Source organism: Triticum urartu, chromosome 1 (assembly GCF_003073215.2).
Source record: "Triticum urartu cultivar G1812 chromosome 1, Tu2.1, whole genome shotgun sequence".
In the NCBI taxonomy this organism is placed as follows: Eukaryota; Viridiplantae; Streptophyta; class Magnoliopsida; order Poales; family Poaceae; genus Triticum; species Triticum urartu.
Window position 1 is genome coordinate 342,389,042 of NC_053022.1, and position 20,190 is coordinate 342,409,231.

Below are 20,190 nucleotides of genomic sequence, written 5' to 3' on the forward strand. Positions count from 1 at the left end.
CTTATATCTCTTCCTCGGTTCTTCTCCGAAGCATTGATACGCGCACATGTTTTTTTGCATGGTAATACATGTCTCATTTCTATCATAAAGATTAAAATACAAGTCACGTAAAGACCGACATGACAAAACTAAAAAGATGACAGAACATCTCTAAGCTTTACACCAACGTCGATCACCTGCCTCCGGCACCACAACAGCAGCCACCGAAGAAAAGAATGACGAATCACCTCCTCACCCGAGCTCGACGCGGCTCCATCGCTGATATGCAGCTTTGCGGACCTCCAAGGTGGCTCACCAAAAGTGAAGCCCTTACCGTTGAACGAATCAGACCGGGACAACACCCCGGACACGCCATCGAACTCTAGATCTGACATCCCACTGCGACTAAGACGCCGCAGAAGGAAACCATAGCTGCCATTCACGAATCACGAACTCAACACATGTTCCGTCTTCCAGATGTCGTTGATGCAGACCACAATCCGCATCCGCTCCTGGACTACCCCCCAAGCTCCGTGCCGACGCTGGAGCAAACGCCGTCGCAACGGCGGAGCCCGAGGACACAGGTCCACCACGAGGATGCCACCGCCGCCACACCATCCTTACTTGAATAGACTGGTTTTTAAATCCATCCCCAACCATAAGACCGATGGCCTCATCAGGGAAGGATCGGAAGAATCTTTATTCAGCACCGTCATCGTCGCCATCGAAGTAAAGACAATGAGCAACCTAAAAACCTAGACTATGAGGGAGTAAAAACGATCCACACGCATGGATCCGGCGACCCTCCTCCTCATCGATGACCAAAATCGTCGGTGGAGGGGAGCCGCCGGAGGACGACACTGAAAGATTAGCCTTTCCTGACGGCGGCTAGGGTTCCAGCCGCCAGGGACAGGATGAAAACGATCTAATGTTTATTGTAGCGGCGGCGGCTGCTTGATATGTGCACATGTGCCGTGTCCGCGTACGCAGGATACGTGGCCGGTACACGTGTCACCAGAGTATCCTGTTTTTCTGATTTGATTAAAAAAAAAGAGCTGACGCGCCGCCAGGATGCCGGCGACACGGGAGCGCAGCGAGCCCAATAGAAGCCCACCTCCTAACCCTAGCAGCCATCGGTCTTTCTCAGTTCGCTCCATTGCATAGGACATGGGATTCGATCGAGCGACCGCGTGACGGCGCCGCCGCCGCCTGGAATCACCTTGCCGCCTCCTGTAGACTGTAGCCGCCTGCCGCCAGCACGGTAACTTCTTCTTTCTCAAGTCCCTGCTCTCCTTCGGTGCTCCCATGCTGTTGCCTCCTGCCTGTCGTCCTCCTCTAGTGGCGCTGGGTGCTGGCTTGCTGCTGCTTCGCTTCGTACAGTATACTGTTGTTGCTTGCTCCTGCTCACCTGCTGCTGTTGCTGTTGTTCCGGCTAGGCAGTGACATACATACATGGCATCTGTGGGCTGTAGTTGGAAAAGAGGCATGGATGCAACAAATGGGGCTGTAGTTGGAAATCATGTCACACAATCAGTTATTCTTTGGACTTATTACATGATATTCTATTAATTATTCATATATATACCCGTCATATTGCTGTTTCTATAAATTGCCGTGTCCCCGTCCCCGTATCACATCGAGGGTCGTCGTCGCCGCCTTGTGGGTACTTGCCGCACCATCCCCAAAGTGCGAGAGGCGCTGCTCCTACGAATGCTTTGCTTCCTTCTAGCTGGCCTTGGAGCCCTCGCTTCTTTAATTTCCAGCAAGAAATTGAGCAAGCCTGGAAGGTGGTTAGCACTAGCACATGGCTACTTTGCTTCAGTATTAAATGTTCTACTAGTATAGATTTGATCCATCCATCAGTGATTTAGTTGAGGGTACAGGTTAAGGTTAGAGAAGCCTGCTGCATATCAAATTAAGGCGTAGAGCCTTTTATAATCTCATGTGTATGTTTTATTCTACAAATCCAAGTACTAGTTCACGTGATGTTGCCAAGAAACTATAGTGTCAGTATTATTTTTTCTACTTTTATACAGTACCTTTGCATTTGTTCTTAGGGACTGCAGGTTGTTTTGAATTTTGCCCATACCGTATACCTGTGACCACCTACTTAAAATAACAGGGAAAGTATATACAGAGGCTAAATAGCCTAGAAATTTCACCAAGTATTTTTCCTTCTGTTGGAGCAATAGTACTTGTGTATGATTTGTGGTATAGTTGTGCAAAAGTAATGAAACCTGCTACCGCTAGTCAGTAGCCTTGGGTCATTGTTCTGTGAAGCAGCCAGTATAGTAACTGAAAGAGAAGGACCTTACTGGCTAGTATTTGGAAGCTGTATAGGTTAACACAAATTTACAACTGGTGTTTTTTTAGTGGACTGACACTAGTATGATTGGTAATTAAAGCCATGACCTTATTTTTCATTTATTTTTTGACCTGCTTTTTTTTGTTTATTGGCAGGGTTGCTCTATTATATTATTTACTATACTTTGATTTGAATTTACTGTTCTTTCTCTTAACGCATGTAATTTGTATTTCAGATAATCGTGTGGTCTCTTAGGCGATTATTAGAAGAAGGGACTGGCAAAATTGATCCATAGAGAAGTCTGTCTTTGAACAATGAACCGAAAATTCCTGTACATGACGGCCATGAACGTCAAAAGGAGTTCATACACTCTGCACCGCATCAAGGCGTCACAATTGTTTTACCCCAAGGGTGCACCTGACTCTGCGGCTGCGGCGGTGGAGGACCGTTCTGTGCCGCCACCAACAATGGCTTTCCACCCTCCTCGGTCCGAGCATAGACGGGAGGTAATGGAGTTCATGCGGCAGCAGCAGGAACAAGATCGTCTGCACAGACGAGAGAGGTCGAGCCGTCTTATATGGTGACGGCCTGCAAGCTGTCCGCATGTTGCCAAGCCTCAAAAAGGCCAAGTGGAAATCAGTGCCCCTCGCCGTTGGTGACAACCTGTTGGTCATGGAGGCGATCCCTAAGAACGATCAAAAGATGGAACATCAATCTTTCGAGGTGCTTATGTATGGCGAAAGGCCTAAAATGTTCAAGGGGGTGGACTTTTTCTGGCACTCCATCCCCCCGCCGCCTTATGTCTATGCCCCTGGCTATGGTGTCGACCGTTCTGGTGTGATCACCGCGTGCACTGTGGTCAATGGCTCAAGCATCTTGATATCCACAGAGAGCCTCGGCACCTACTGCTTGGACACGGTGAGCGGTAAGTGGAGCAAGCCTGGTGCCTGGCCGCTGCCGTTTAAAGGACTTGCAGAATATGTTCCGGAGTACGATCTCTGGTTTGGTGTCTCGGCAAAGGGTGGTGGCGTCCTCTGCGCATCAGACCTGGGTGCTGCCTCGGCAAAGCAGACGCCGCCGGTGGTACTCCAAGAGTGGGAGGGATTTGCTGCCCCTGAGGGTACCGAGCTAGGATCGCACCTCCTGCACCTAGGTGCCGGTCGTTTCTGTGTCGCCAAGTCGATCATGACAACAAGGCCGCAGGAGACGTGCTGCCAGATGTGCTGTTTCCATGACACTACTGCCATTGTCGACAAGTTAGTGATGTTTACTGGCGTGGAGATTCAGCGCTGTGGCAGAGGGCTTAATAAGGTGATCAAGCACAGATCATTTCGTTATAGTATGGGCGCATGCAGCATGGCCAAGATACTTTATTAGTCAAGTCGTGCCGTTTAATTTCCCCTCACAGCATGTTCCTAGTCAATAAGAGGGCTCTTCTTTTAGATGCAATAAATAATAGGGTTCTAGTACAGGAATAACCGGATATGCACATCTCCTTTGAAAGCAATATTTTTTACGTCATGTTCCTTGGTGCTCCGATTCACTAGAAAAAGATACAAGAGAGTTGTCTGGTTAATTTCTAGAAACATGAGCAAAAACCGTTAAAAGATGCCCACACAATAGAGCATCTCGACCGACCTGGCTACCCATAAGACACACACACTGTCAAGGTTGCTTACAATTTCACCTCTACCCAAGCAAGCAACTCGAGACCCGTTCAAATGAACAACTCATGAGAACCTTTCGGCCTATGTGATGCACCAGCATAGCTTGACTTGCCCATCAGATGGCATCATTGCGACCACATCGGCCTGCAACGCTACAAACTCCGACTTCACGGTTAGGACGTGTTGAAGCTCTGACTTCACGGTTAGGATGTGTCGAACAGAAGAACATGCCGTGACCCTGTTCTTCTTGCCACCATCGTCATTGCCACACGAGTTGCAACGCCGCCGGACGACCACAGACAAGCGTTAGTCCCTCTGACCAAATTGGAGCAATGGAAGAGCATGTATACCCTATTTAATCATTAGTCATCACACGCTTAATTAGAAATTAAGACTAGATAAACTAAATTAGCACCAACGGGTTTCTTCAACAAGTATAAATTGCTCAACTAGGTATTTTATTTCTTACTCGGGCCTTGTTTGGCACAAGGGTTTTTCCAGCCCTCAAGAGGTTGGGGGTTGTAGGGGATTTGGTGATCCCCTTCCTTTCACCCAACCCCCTCAAATCCCCCACACTCCCTCCAATCCCACCCCTCAAATCCCCCACATTCCCTCCCATCCCAATCCCCACATTCCCTTGCACATAAAAATATTGTTTGGCAGATTGGGACTGCCTTTGTACTATTGGATAACCAACATAAAAACATGATCTTTGCAGCTCATCACATCATAGCAACAATGGTTCATCACAACCACAACATAAATTTGCCACAAAGATAATTGGATAATCAAAATAAAAATGTGATCTCTGCGGATCATCACAGCAACAACTTAATTTTGGCGGCTGCTATGCGTCAGCCGGCTGATCTTAGGAAAAGATCAGCCGCCTAGCCAGCCGTTGATTTGCGTCAATAAATCTGAATTGGGTCGCTTGATTCCCTGATAGAACCACGCCATCACTTCCATCCCAACTTTCACCAGCATCACTGCCGTGTCTCCGCGCGACGCCTCCAGCCACCAACAGAGCATCAGCTGTAGCCTGTACAAGCTCCATGCTACTGCTTCCCCGGTGACGAGCGTGTAATTCACCAGCATCACTAGTCATGCTTCATTGCTCCACCGACGATGCTCTGCAGCTCCGGCAGCCCGACGATGTGTCATTGCAGCGCCAGCGATGCTTCTGCGATGTTCCGATGGCCAGGCGATGCTCCACTGTCGCACCGACGATCCTCCGGCGTCTCGGCAATGCTCCGACGATCCTCTGGCAGCTCGGCGATGCTCCATCGCAGCACCAACAATGCTCCGACAATCCTCCGACGGCTCGGCGATGCTCCGACAATCCTCCGGCGGCTCAGCGATGCTCCATCACAGCATCGTTGATGCTCCCACGATCCTCCGGCAGCTCGGCGATGCTCCACCGCAGCACCGGCAATGCTTCGATGGCCGAAGATGCTCTGTTGCAGCACCACCGATCTTCTAACGGCCCGACGATGCTCCATCGCAGCACGAGTGATGCTCCGACGACTCGACAATGTTCCGGTGGCTCAGCGAATGCTCCATTGCAGCAACAGTGATGTTCCAGCGGCCCGGTGATGCTTCCAAGTCTCACCCACCTCGCTTACTACTGAGTGTCATAGGAACCAGCAATAAGCTCGACCACCACGTGTCCCATTCGCGCACCAGTCGCAGCATCCCCGGGTGGTTCGCAGCAGCCGGTCGGCAGCCCCTAGCAGGATCATCGGTCCCCCGTCGCAACGGCCGCCCATCCGACACACCCCTGGCTTAGCAGCAGGCCACAGGCTGTCATAGCAGCTGCTGGTCCGCTCTTGGAGCAGCAACCAATTAAGATTGCCCTCTTATTATTGTCCAGATTTTTCTTAGCAACTGTACCCAAGTGGCTTGTTGAAACCCGTGTTGAGAATGATCCATTAATAGATTTTGCATTATCCATTGTTGAGGCTCTGCAAGGAGAAAGCGAAAACGACAACAAAAATGAAAATGTGGTACTTCTAAAACCTATGCAACAACAGTAGTACACCAAAACCGAATAAGAACCACACTATCTCTGCAATGGCAACTACTTGCTGAAACACGTATTTGCTAGATAAAAAACCACTACCGCTACATTTTCATACTACCAATATAAAACAAAAAAACACAGCACCGTGGATATAAAACCCCACGACATGCATGTAATCCATTAGCCACTGATAACAAAAGCACGCAGCTACTACTGAGAAAGTAAACTACAACTATCCTAGAATACAAAGGCTACTAGCAGGCATCTACACTAAGAACAACTACTGTAGTAGGAAAGGATGCAGGAGTCAAATAAAGGCTGAAGTAAACTACAACTATGCTACGCAACTGGTGAATATTGTACAGACATTATCCGCTAGAGCATGAATATTGTGTTTGTCTGTCAGAGGTATCACGATACTTCGGAGTTCAGACAGCATGCACGAAGGCGACCAATGACCAACATGATTAATTAGCAATGAAGAAGAGATGCAACTCTGTTAGGCTGACGAAGCAATCAATCAAGAACTATGATAGGCACAATCACACGAGTATTACATTATCCAGCATTAATGAAGCATTACACAAAAGGTAACCCTGCTAGTGAAACAAAGCTACTAATGATACATTATCATATTATCCAGTATACCATGCATGTAATCAGAAGCCTTATTTTGACAAAGGGAATCCTAGAAGAAAGAAGAAAACACCAGTAGTCTGAACTGCAATGAAACAACACTCAGCTGGGTAAAATCAAGCCCATGCCTAGAAAAGAAAAGAAAACAACAGTAGTCTGTACTGCAATGAAACATCACTCGCAATTGGGTAAAATCAAGCCCATGCCTAGAAAAAGCAAATAAAAGAAGCACATCCCAGTCTGTGCTGCAATGAAGCACCACTCCCAGTCTGAAAAACAACATTTGCTGTTGTGAAGCCCCAGATCACACCCATCTCAGATTGGATTTGCTCTCACTGTGGATTTGCTGCACTGAAACAAGGAAATCCGCCCTGACGAGCCCCTCTTCCCCAAAATCACAGCACCATTGACTCCCCTCTGCCTCACGAGCGCCGCTCATCGAGCCCCCGCACGTGTACCCCTGATTTTGTATCAAGACCTAGCATTTCAGCTCGATTTGGGGAAGTGTGTTGAATACCTGCGTGGCAGGGCGCCATCGTCGATTCTCTTAGTTTGATCCAGCCGCCGTCGCCGTGTGTCAGGCACAAGTGACAGTGAGGTGTAGCATTTCCGGCAATACCGATTTAGTTAACGGACGACCACGATGGATCCCCTGCGTGGGACTGATATCCACCGTTGGATTTACTTTGCCAGCTGTCGCTGTAGCTTTTCACCTATAACAGCCGGGGTGTGGTTGGGCTCGGATCACTTTTTCCCCAATTCTGAATCATGGGCTAGAACCCTAACACTTGAGCTCCAATTACTCCGAATATACATCCGGTTTTGGCCACAATTCGCGCATCTCATACCTATAATTCTCCTATACTAGTTTATAGATCCTCTCGGTCCTCACAAATTGGTATCATGAGCCATCGTTCTTCGGCGGAAACGCTCTGCTGGTGAAATTTTTCGCCGGTAGGCGAATCCCACCCTTTTCGAGAGCGGCAACGGCGAGGCGGCGTTGGCGGCGGGGTCCGGCGTGGTGGCGCAGGCGGCGGTGTTAATTCGGGCACAAATCGGTCGAGCAGAAGCGGTTGTTCGAACATCTTGTTCGTTCGGTAAAATTCCGCGTTCTAAGCTCCGATCTGTGTGCCAGGGAGGCGAGATCAGTGGCGGCGGCAGGATCTGTGGTATTGGGAAGGGTTGCTGAGCCTTCAGTGGTAAATTCCGTACCCATACCTCGGATCAAGGCGATGGGGCGTAACAAGGTAATCGATGACACTGATCTCCAGGAAATATTAGCCATACGTGATGAATTTGGAGTCTTGCAAAAGGACAACGGTCAGTTACAGACTCAGGTGTCAAAGCTTCATACGGAGGTGCAAGAAATTGGGTCTAAGCAGAGAGAGATCTCTGCCACTGTAGGCGATGTGGAACGAGTGGTGCTGGACTTGGGTAAACAGTTGTCAGTAATCAGTAATGTCCTGCAAACTCTGGTGAAAACAACTCAATCTACACAACAAGCAGATCGTCCTTCTAGTTCTCAAGAAGTACCCAAATCCCCTACACTGAATCAAGATCACTCTCAAGAACAAGAGGCAAGATTGGAGCAGTTACGAAAACAACTAGCAGCAGAGAAAGAAAAGTCTAAACAATTAGAAGAACTCCAGCTTCAGAATCTGCCACCAATCAGAGTGAATAGAGCAGAGGGTCCTCCTGGATTTGCAAACCAAGGAAGACAGGAACAACATAGTACAGTGGTCACCCCTACAGCAGCAAGACAACAGGTTCATACTCCTGCATTCAACCAGTTCTATCAGCAGAACAGAGAAAGACAAATGTGGCAGGGTTATCACAGAAATTATGAACAAGACATGCAAGCCCAGTTCATGAGAGCATTAACAAAAGGTCCTAAAATGGAGTTTCCCAAATTTTCAGGAGAAGATCCAGTGGGATGGATCAGACAATGCAACAAATACTTCCAGATGGCTGCTGCTCCAGAAGAGTATAAAGTGTCATTAGCTCAACTATATATAGTGGATGAGGCTGATGTATGGTTGAGAAGATCTGGGCTGCTCAAGAAACAACTCTCATGGAAACAATTTGGGGCAGAAATAGTTAAGAGGTTCTCAGAACAAGGATCATATGATCTTACAGAAAAATTCACTTCCTTGAAACAAGCAAACAACGCAGTTGTTGCATATACAAAGCAATTTGAGGATCTGATGGCAGAAGTTCTGGAAGAAAATCCTGAACTAGGAGAAACCTGGTTCATAAGGTGCTATGTCAATGGTCTCAGAGATGGAATTAAATTCCAGCTGAGACCACTGAGACCACAGTCCTTAACTGATGCCTACTGTCTAGCAAAAGAAGTAGAACCCAATCATCCACCTATCAGTTCTATGCCCAAGAAAAATACCAGTACCTTTGTCAATTATTATCAGAAGAACACTGGTGCCTTTCAGAACAGAACTAACAACAACACTGTTCCTGTGCAACAAAATACTCCAGCAAAGCAAGTAGAACACAACACAAACACTTCCACAAAACCGAGGAAAGTGGGAGAATGCTGGAGATGTGGGGACAAATGGGTACATGGTCATAAGTGCAAGTTAATCCCAAATGTTCACTTGTTGCAAACAGATAGTGTAGAGCAAGAAACCTTGGAAGAGGAAGTGTTACATCAAGAGCAAGAAGAAATTCCTGAAGAAGGGTGTCGGAGTAAATAGCCATGGGTAGCCTAGCCGGCTTCCCCTGGCACTTCTGAAAAAGTTACGAGCCCGCCCGGCTCTCAAGAATCCAAGACATGGGGCCGCCTTCCCCCGGCCGGCTGCGGTCCAGGCCGGCTTTGGGGAGGCGGTCCGACTCTAACCCTCCTGAGAGGGCCGACTCCAAGAAGCCGGTTGTGAGAAGGCCGACTCCTCTGAGCCGGCTCCTCGTAAAGCAGTCAAGACCGTACCCACAAAGTTTGCGCCCACCTAACGGCGGTGCGACGGGGCGTGGCTACAGAAGAGCCTGCCACCCTCGAATCCCGGGGCACGCCTGGCACAGTGCGCCGTACGGGGTAGGCGTGACCCGTCCGGCGCAGCACTGTTGCCATGTTGACCCTGGCCTCACCCACGACGGGCCGCCAGCGCGGCCCACAGGCGGTGGCCCCCCTTTTGCGCAGAGAGACGGCCGAAGGCGGCCACGCTTCCAACAAGCCGGCCCAAGACAGAGCCGGCTCCCCGCAGCCGGCTTGCCGCCTCCCTCGAAGAGGACACCCCATTAAGGAGACAAGACGCGGTAAGGCTACAGCGATCGTCCGACAGGCGGCGGTACCGTAGCCGCGCATACCACGATGAAGCTCACGTCAACGAGATGAAGCCACAGTAACCAGCCGCCGACATGGCCCCGGACAGTGGGGCCTGCCTATCGACCAAGGAGTTGGCAGCCGGCGGGACCCACCAGTCGGCGGGCCCCAGCAGCCGGCGCAGAAGCCGGCGAGCACAGTCACAGACGGCTGGGCCCCGTGCCCAGCCGGATTACCATTGTACCCCCGGGGGGTAGGCCTATATAAACCCCCGGAGCACCCATGCAAAGGGTTCGACCCCCTGCTAGTCCTAGACACCATACAAGGAGAAGAAGCAGGCTAGTCGTGCCCTTTCTTCCTCCTCCCCCCAAAACAGCTCAAGGAGCGTTGTGTAGCTACTCGATTCATCTAGTGAGCATGCGGAGACCCCGCAGAGCAGCAGTAGGGGTGTTATCTCCTCGGAGAGCCCCGAAGCTGGGTAAGATCCGCCGGCGTGCATGTCTTCGCCTCATCCCGCTTCCAGGCACCGGCGATGTCTTACTGGTTCCCACAAAGATAAGCCATCCATTGGCATATGTCGCACCCACCACCCGACATTTGGCGCCCACCGTGGGGCCAGGCGCACCGTCGTCCGGAGACCTGTTCTGGACGGGAACCCTCTTCCTCCCCAGCGAGCGTAGCCAGCTCGGCACGCCCGATGGCGCTTGCCACGACGCGCTGCAAGGCGTCACCAGCATCTGTGCGGCAAGCGGCCTCGCCGATCTCCCCGACGAGGCCTTCCTCCGGCGAGCTCGCCTCCGATGCGGGCACTGACCGCCTCGCCAACCTTCTCGGCCAGCTCCATGTCTCCAGCGAGCCCGCTGCGGACCTGGAGTCGGTTGGCTCCACCGACCCGATGCCTGTCGACTCTGACACGGCCTCCTACGACGCCTTCCCCACCAACGTTGCGATCTACAACGACCCGCTTCCTTGAGCCGACGGCCACGATGCCGTCACCGCCGAAGTGATGGTTGTCGGCCACGGCGGCCTGGCCGATGAGAGCGCCCGCGAGGCCCCGCGCGCGGCGGCCCACGACCTGTCCGCTCCTCTCCCGGCCGACGCCGACGACGAAGCACTGGAAGCACGCCGCCTCGCTCTCCTCGCCGAGGGCCGGAGGCTGGCCTTCGTAAGACGCCTCACTAAGGCCTACCGGCGCGAGGCTGACCGCGCCGCCTTCGGCACGCCGGCCCCGGGCGGGCCAAGCCGGGCCAGCCTTGTCAAGCAACGCGGCGCCGTCATCGCCGACACGCTGGGAGTCGACCGCCCGGTCTATGCCACTCCGCTCGAGAACTTGCGTGCTGCCCAGGCGGCCGTAGACGAGCTGGACGGCCTGGAAGCCGAAGACCTTCCCCACATGACCCGGCGCATCCAGCAGTTGATTGACGCCGCCACGCAGCGGCACGAAGCCGACGCTCGCGGGGAAAGCCTTCCCCCGCGCCGAGAGCACGGCGCGACGTCCCGGACGCCGACTACGAGCAATACCCGCGCGCGACGCGAGAAGGAGCCGGCTACCAGCCGCAGCCGGACCCGGATCTCCATCGAGCGGGACGCGGACGGTCATCCCCGAGCCATGGAGTGGTGGGGCGACCCGCCTCCGCCTCCGCCCCACGGAGAGAGATATCCCGCCTCACCGCCAGTGGCGCACCTGACTCTCAGCGGCCGGCTGGGCCGCCGTGAAGGAATCGGCGAGAACGACGCCCGTCATCGGATCGACCGCCTGGCGCGATCCCTGGCATTGGAAGAAGAAGACGATGTCGGCCCGCCTTGCTTTGGCCCCCGCATCCGCGACGAGCCCTTTCCCAAAGGGTTCTCGCTCCCGAGAGACACGCCCAAGTACAACGGCTCCGTGAAGCCGGAAGATTGGTTGATCGACTACTCCACCGCAGTTAGCATAGCCAACGGCAACCGGCGCGTCGCCGTGAAGTACGTGCCCCTCATGCTGCAGGGCACGGCGTGGACCTGGCTCAACAGCCTCAAGCCGCATAGCATCAACAGCTGGCTAGACATCACAGAAGCCTTCATCCGCAACTTCACCATCACCTACAAGCGGGCTCCCAAGCCCAGACAGCTTTCCTTGGGCGTGCAAGGCCCCGCCGAGTCCACTCGTGATTACCTCACACGTTGGGCCGAGCTCCGCAACTCCTGTGAAGGGGTGCACGAGGTACAAGCCATAGAGTACTTCACAGCCGGATGCCGAGAAGGCACCCTCCTCAAGCACAAGCTCCTCTGCGACGAGCCGACTACCCTCGACGAGCTTCTGTACATAGCGGACAAGTACGCCACCGCCGACTCCTCGATGAAGACCGAGCTTCGGATAGACGCGTCCGGAAAGGTGCTCAACCCGGCGCCCAAGACGCCGGCTGGAGAACCCGGCCGACACCCCAACTCGAACGACAACAAGCGCAAGGGCCCCGCGCCGCCTCCCGCTAGCCGGCAGGTGGCCACGGTCGAAGATGCGCCGCCTGAAGAACGACCGGCGCCCAAGAAGCCCAAGGGCGGTAGGCCGGCTTGGCAGCCCGCCTTCTCCTACGAGCAAACCCTCGACGCCCCTTGCAAGTTCCACAGCGGCGCGAAGCCGTCCAACCACACGACCCGGAAGTGCAACTGGCTCACCCGAATCTCTAAGGGCGAGGGGCTCTTGCCACCTCCGCCTGCCGGCCCGCCGCCTCCGCCGCCTCCGGCCGCTCGGCCCGCAGTCGGAGCCGTGCATGACGAGTTTCCTGATGAGCAAGCAACCTACATCGTCTTTACAAGCCAGCCCAAAGACCGGCGCAGCAAACGCCGAGAGCACCAGGAAGTCAGCGTGGTCGCTGCCAACCCCGCCGGGCACATGCATTGGTCAGAAAAGCCCATCAGCTGGAGCCGGGCCGACCATCCGGAGGTGATGCCGTCTCCCGGCTCTTATGCTTTGGTCCTGGAAGCCACCCTTGCGACGGACAGACGCGCCGCCCGCTTCTCCCGTGTGCTGATAGACGGCGGGAGCAGCATCAACATCCTGTATCGTGACACCCTGGAGAAGTTGAACGTCAAGACAAAACAGCTCACGCCCACTCGGACAGTGTTCCACGGCATCGTACCCGGCCTGTCCTGCGCCCCCATTGGCAAAATCAAGATTGATGTACTTTTTGGGGACAAGGAGCATTTCCGCCGGGAAGCGATCTGGTTTGAAGTGGTAGACCTGGAGAGCCCTTACCATGCATTGCTGGGCCGACCTGCTTTGGCCAAGTTCATGGCGGTTCCCCACTATGCATACCTCAAGATGAAGATACCAAGCACCAAAGGCGTCATCACCGTAGCCGGTGACTACAAGAAGTCCTCCGAGTGCGCAGCGGCCAGCAGCCGGCTGGCCGAGTCCCTTGTGATTGCTGAAGAGAAGAAGATGCTGGACCGAGTCGTGGCCATAGCCGGCAAGCAGTCGGCCGTGCCCCTCGACTCCAAGGAGCATGATGCTCAAGGATCTTTCCAGCCGGCCAAGGAGACGAAGAAGATACCTCTTGACCCCGAGCGTCCAGTGAGGTTTGCCGTCATCGGGGCAAACCTGAACAGCAAATAGGAAGGCGAGCTCGCCGATTTCCTCCGTGAGAATCGGGATATCTTTGCGTGGTCCCCCAAGGACATGCCGGGTGTTCCGAGGAAATTCGCCGAGCACAAACTACATGTTCGAGAAGACGCAAAGCCAGTCAGACAACCCCTTCGTCGACTGTCGGAGGAGAAGCGCGGGATTGTAGGGGAGGAGATAGCCCGGCTCTTGGCGGCCGGCTTTATCATGGAAGTTTTCTTTCCAGAGTGGCTCGCCAACCCGGTCCTTGTGCTAAAGAAGAATAACAAGTGGCGCATGTGTATAGACTACACAAGTCTCAACAAGGCTTGCCCCAAAGATCCTTTTGCCCTGCCAAGGATAGACCAAGTGGTAGACTCCACAGCCGGATGCGAGCTGTTGAGTTTTTTGGATGCTTACTCCGGATATCACCAGATAAAGCTAGACCCGGATGACCGCCTGAAGACCGCCTTCATCACGCCGTTCGGAGCCTTCTGCTACCTGACTATGACATTCGGCTTGAGAAATGCCGGTGCCACCTTTCAGCGTTGCATGCAGAAGTGCCTCCTCAAGCAGCTCGGCAGGAATGCCCACGTTTACGTGGACGACATCGTGGTGAAGACGGAGAAGCGTGGCACCTTGCTGGAAGACCTCAAGGAAACATTTGAGAACCTGCGCCTGTTCCAAATCAAGCTCAACCCCGAGAAATGCATGTTCGGGGTGCCAGCCGGCCAGCTCCTAGGCTTCCTGGTCTCCGAACGCGGCATCGAATGCAACCCGGCGAAGATCAAGGTCATCGAGAGAATGGAGATCCCTACCAAGCTTCGAGACATTCAGAAGTTCACCGGGTGCTTGGCCTCCCTGAACCGCTTCATGAGCCGGCTCAGAGAGAAAGCTCTCCCCCTCTACCGCCTCATGAAGAAGAGCACTCACTTCGAGTGGAACGACCAGGCCGACCAAGCTTTTCACGAGCTGAAGAAGATGCTGGCCACGCCGCCTGTCCTCGCGGCGCCGACCGAGAAAGAGCCCATGCTCCTTTACATCGCTGCAACCAGCCGGGTGGTCAGCACTGTCATCGTAGTCCAGCGCCCGGAAGAAGGCCGGGCCCAGCCGGTCCAGAGGCCGGTGTACTATTTGAGCGAGGTGATGTCCGCCTCGAAGCAGAACTACCCGCACTACCAAAAGATGTGTTACGGCGTGTACTTCACCGCCAAGAAGCTGAAGCCCTACTTTCAAGAGCATCCCGTCACGGTCGTATGCACTGCCCCGCTAGCCGAGATCATAGGCAGTCGGGATGCATCCGGCCGGGTCGCGAAATGGGCAATCGAGCTGGCCCCCTACACGATCTTCTACCAGCCCCGCACCGCCATCAAGTCCCAAGCACTGGCCGACTTCCTCGTCGACTGGGCCGAGACCCAGTACCTACCGCCGGCTCTCGACTCCACCCATTGGCGCATGCACTTCGACGGGTCCAAGATGCGCACCGGCTTGGGAGCCGGCATCGTCCTTACCTCTCCCAAAGGCGACAAGCTCAGATACACGCTACAGATCCACTTTGCCGCCTCCAACAATGTGGCCGAGTACGAGGCGCTCATACATGGGCTCCGGCTTGCCAAAGAACTTGGCATTCGCCGGATCCTATGTTATGGCGACTTGGACCTGGTAGTCCAGCAGTCATCCGGCGACTGGGACGCCAAGGACGCGAATATGGCGAGCTACCGTTTCCTGGTCCAACAACTCAGCGGATACTGTGAAGGATGCGAGTTCCTCCACGTACCTCGAGCCGACAACGAGCCAGCCGATGCCCTGGCTCGAATAGGCTCCACTCGGCAAGCAATTCCAACCGGCGTCGCTCTACAACGCCTCCTCAAGCCGTCCATCAAGCCGTCTCCGGAATCCGATTCCATCTTCGTGCCGCCTGACCCCGATGCGGCCAGGTCCGGCTCGAAGAATCAAGTAGCCGACCCCAAGACCCCCGTAGCCGGCTCGGGGACTTCGGCAGCCGGCTCAGGGACTGCGGTAGCCGGCCCGGGGATTTCGGCAGCCGGCCCGGGGACTGCGGCAGCCGGCCCGGGGACTGCGGCAGCCAGCCCGGGGACTGCGGCAGCACTACAGCCGGCGGCTGACTCCAGCACCTCACCGCCCAGCCCGCCCACCCTGGTGGCAGTAGCCACTTTGGCAGTAGAAGAAGTCGTGGCTCCGTCATGGGCTCAGTCCATCCTCAACTTCCTAGTAAACCAAGACCTGCCGGCTGACGAAACAGAAGCAAGACAAGTCCAGCGTCGAGCCGGAGCGTACACAATCGTCAACAGAGAACTACTCAAGCGCAGCGTCACCGGAGTCCTCCAGCGATGCGTCGAGCAAGAGAAGGGCATTGCAATCCTCGCAGACATTCACCAAGGAGAATGCGGCCACCATGCGGCCTCAAGATCACTTGTCGCCAAACCCTTCCGCCATGGTTTCTTCTGGCCGACTGCTTTGGACGACGCCAAAGAATTAGTCAAGCATTGCAAGGGATGCCAGCTCTTCAGCTCCAAGCAACACATGCCGGCTTCGGCACTCAAGACCATTCCCCTCACTTGGCCCTTTGCCGTTTGGGGACTGGACATGGTGGGCCCATTCAAGACGGCGCGCGGCGGCATGACGCATTTGCTCGTCGCCGTGGACAAATTCACCAAGTGGGCTGAGGCGAAGCCGATCAAGAAGCTGAATGGGCCGACTGCCGTGACGTTCATCGCGGACATAACAACTCGGTACGGCGTGCCGCACAGCATCATCACCGACAATGGCACGAATTTCGCCAAAGGAGCCTTGGCACGTTTCTGCACAGCCCAAGGTATCCGGCTGGACTTAGCATCCGTCGCCCACCCGCAGTCAAACGGCCAGGTCGAGCGAGCCAACGGCCTCATCCTCTCCGGCATCAAGCCCCGACTGGTTGTACCTCTGGAGCGCTCAGCCGGCTATTGGCTCGATGAGCTGCCGGCTGTCCTCTGGAGTCTGCGCACTACACCAAACAAGTCAACCGGCTTCACCCCTTTCTTCCTTGTGTATGGTGCCGAGGCGGTCATCCCAACTGACATCGAATTCGACTCGCCTCGAGTAACCATGTACACGGAAGCGGAGGCCAAGGAAGCACGAGAAGATGGCGTCGACCTGCTGGAAGAAAGCCGGCTGTTAGCTCTCAGCCGGTCTGCAATTTACCAGCAAGGTTTGCGCCGCTACCACAGCCGGAAGGTCAGGCCAAGATCTTTCCAAGAGGGCGACCTTGTGCTCCGGCTGATTCAGCGAACAGCCGGCCAGCACAAGCTCTCAGCCCCTTGGGAAGGCCCTTTCGTCATCAGCAGAGCTCTAGGCAACGACTTCTACTACCTGATCGACGCACAGAAGCCGAAGGCACGCAAGAGAGACGACTCCGGCAAGGAGTCGGAACGGCCATGGAACGCCAACCTCCTTCGAAGATTTTACAGTTGAAAGGCAGTATGTATCACGCTAACTTTTGTATTAAGTACAAGACAATAGGCTCCCCGAGGAGGGCTCGGGGACTGCCATCCTTTATTTATGAATGAAAAGTATCATGCTTATGACCTTGTCGTATCATTTACTTATTCCGTCCGGCACCGAGTTCGACTAGTCGGCTCGGGGACTGGCCGACTGAAGTTATATTTGAAGTCCTACCCGCAGTCAGACAAGTAGTGTGCCGGCTCTCAAGCCTTCCCTTGCCAAAAGTCGCAGTTCGACGAACCGGCTGTCCGGCTGGCAAGAGTTAAAGGTAGGAACGACCGCCCACACGAAAAACGGCTAGGGACTAACGTACTAATATAACAAAAGCCGGTTTTTTCCACACCGCCGACTGGCTACCAGAGTAGCCGGCCGGCCGATTTCCTATCATGCTTATGACCTTGTCGTATCATTTACTTATTCCGTCCGGCACCGAGTTCGACTAGTCGGCTCGGGGACTAGCCGACTGAAGTTATATTAGAAGTCCTACCCGCAGTTAGACAAGTAGTGTGCCGGCTCTCAAGCCTTCCCTTGCCAAAAGTCGCAGTTCGACGAACCGGCTGTCCGGCTGGCAAGAGTTAAAGGTAGGAACGACCGACAGTGGTTCGCGTTGACAAGAACTCTTGGTTGAGCTGTTGCAGCAGGGCGGCTTGAGCTCGTAGCCGGCTCCGGACCCCTTGAGCCGCCGCATCCAGCTCGCCGGTCCCCCCGCTGGGAGTCCACTCGGACACGGCAGTGCTGGCCGCCTCCAGATCTCCCGCCGGCTGGCCTGCGCCCGCGGCTCGGCGCAACTCCGGCGGAGCGGCGCCTCCTCCAGCACGCCGGCCCGGCACCAACTGCACCTTGAGGCCGGCCCCGCTCTCCGGCTCACCTCCGGCCGGCTCCTCTGGCGCCGCTGATGATTGACCGCCTTGGCCCGCTCCGGTTGGCGCCGCAGGCGGCGCTCTCCCGGCCAAGGCCACGGGCTCCTCCTCCCTCTCCAACAGCGGCGGGTCTTGGATGATCTCCTCCGCCAAGGGCAACGGGGTGTCGGGGGCCATGGCTCGGAGAGGAACAACGAGCAGCGGAGGCTGGCTGCGCGAGCTTTCTGCCTCCGACTCTGCGGGAGCCGCCTCCCTCTGGGCCTTGGCTACCGCTTCGGCCTCCCCCTTTGCCGCCTGGGCGGCCGCCTCGCGCTCCTCCCGCGCTTCGCGGGCGTTCCGCTCTGTGGCCTCCCTAAGATCGGCGCGGGGGTCCACACGGCGGGAGCTCGAGGACCCTCCAGCCGGCCCCACGACGGAGCCGCTCGGGCCCCGCTCAAGGGAAAGCGGCGCCCTGTCCAGCAAGCGAGGAAAAATTAAGAAGACATTCGAAGGAAAGAGAACAACGACGAGTGCGGCAAAGCAATTGAAGACTTACGCCGAGACCGCCTGGGGCTGTTTCACAGCCTTGCGGAAGCGTGCCGCCTTCGTGGCCGCCTCATCCCGCTTTGTTGCCGCGGCGGAAGGCTTGGACTTCTTCGGCCGACTGCCGAAGAGACCCAGAGCGGCCCGGCGCTTCTGCGCGCCGCCGGCAGCCGGAGCGACAGACGAGCCCGCACCCTGTTGGTCGGCCGCCGGCTGGCGGCGCGGAGCGACTTCGGCTTCGAAATCGTCCGGCCAGTCCTCGAAGCTCGCGGTGAACCTTAAGCCTCCGGGCTCGGCACTGTCCCCCACGACGGCATCTTCCATGGCAGCCGCCCCCAAGTCCGGGTCGTCAACATCATCCACCATGCGGTCGGGGGCGTACTGGCGTTCGATCCCTGCCACCCCGGCCGGCGGCGCAAGAAGAGGGTTCTGCTCAGAGAACCGACTGGTCAGAAGCCGGCCGACACGAAGCCGGCTGACGACGAAAAAGAAGATAAAGAGAGAAAACTTACCACGGGTGGAGGATTTGCGCGAGAATACGGCGCCTTGCCGTATTGCCAGTCCCCGCTGAGCTTGCAGTTGGCAATGTAGTTGACCATGAGCGCCACCTCCGCGTGGGGCATCTCCCATGTGCTCAGCCGGCTTGGGTCGAAGCGGCCGCTCATCTGACACATCATATGGGGCCGGCTCTGGAGAGGAAGGATCCGGCGCTCCACGAAGGCGGCCACCAAGTCGGCCCCGCGCAAGCCTTCCGACTGAATCAGCACCCGAAGCCGGGAGATGGCGGCGTTCCCGGCCGGAGACAACGACCGGGATCGGAAGCTCCACGAGGGCTGCCTCCCAGCCGGCGGGCCGGCTACGTAAGCCGGCAGGTTGATGTAGTCTTCTTGCTCGGCGACGTTCTTCACATAGAAATAAGATCTCTGCCAGACCTTCACCGACTGGATCAGGGGGATGGGCGAGAACGGATTGTTCTCGCTCGCCCTCCTCATGGCGATGAAGGCTCCGCAGGGGGCGGGCACGCCGGCGACGACTGTGCCGAGCTTGCTCTGGAAGAACTCTCTCCAGAGCTCCAGCGTGGGGAGCAGCCCCAAGAAGCCTTTGCAGAGAGAGACGAAGGCCGACAGCAGCATCACCGCATTGGGCGTGAGGTGATGCAGCTGGAGGTTGTAGAAGTCGAGGAAAGAACGCAGAAACCCGCTCGCCGGGAGGCCGAAGCTGCGCAGGCAGTGCGAGCGGAAGACGACCCGCTCGCCCTCCTCCGGCGCCGGCGAGATCTCCCTCGCGGGCGCCAAGCGGACCTGTACGCGGTCGGCGCCGGGCAGGCGCCGGGTCTGGCGAAGGAACTCCACGTGATCTTCATGGACGTTGGAGCCGTCCTAGGAGCTTGACAACGCCATGGGAGCGAGGTGGCGTGGAGACGCGACAGCGCTGAGACGGGAGGCTACGGCGGCAGCGAGAGGAAGAAGACGAGAGTTAGGAGAGACGGAGTGGGAGGGAGCGCGCGAACCTCTGTCGCTCCTCCCCCTCCCCCTACTTATAGGCTCACGTGGCGGAGCCGAGAAGGCGTGGCGTGGGGAAGCGTGGGGGTCGATCGTGCCCACTTCCCATGCCCCGCGATTATCGATCCTTAAATGGCGAGACGAAAACTGCCTTGAGAAGGCGAGCGGCCCTGTGGGCCACGGGAGATCCGCGCCCAGACCAAGGCTCGCGAGTGGCGGGCCCGGGCCTGCGGCGGCATCCCATCGCGCGCGTGCACTCGCAGGATCCTGCCGCCACGTGGCCGCGAGAGGGCCCGCGGTCAGCACGCAGGCCCCCTCTCCTCCCGCCTACGCGGGGTTATCTGAAGTCG

General features: G+C 55.9%; 1 protein-coding gene across 1 annotated transcript; it reads left to right on the top strand.

Annotated features, from left to right (window-relative positions):
* The first annotated feature begins 1,063 nt into the window (after positions 1-1,063).
* Positions 1,064-3,805, top strand: LOC125510978. The gene is made up of 2 exons (XM_048676267.1): positions 1,064-1,240; positions 2,520-3,805. Exon 2 carries the CDS (start codon positions 2,888-2,890, stop codon positions 3,659-3,661), a length of 774 nt encoding a protein of 257 aa, XP_048532224.1. The 5' UTR covers positions 1,064-1,240; positions 2,520-2,887; the 3' UTR covers positions 3,662-3,805.
* Positions 3,806-20,190: the final 16,385 nt, after the last annotated feature.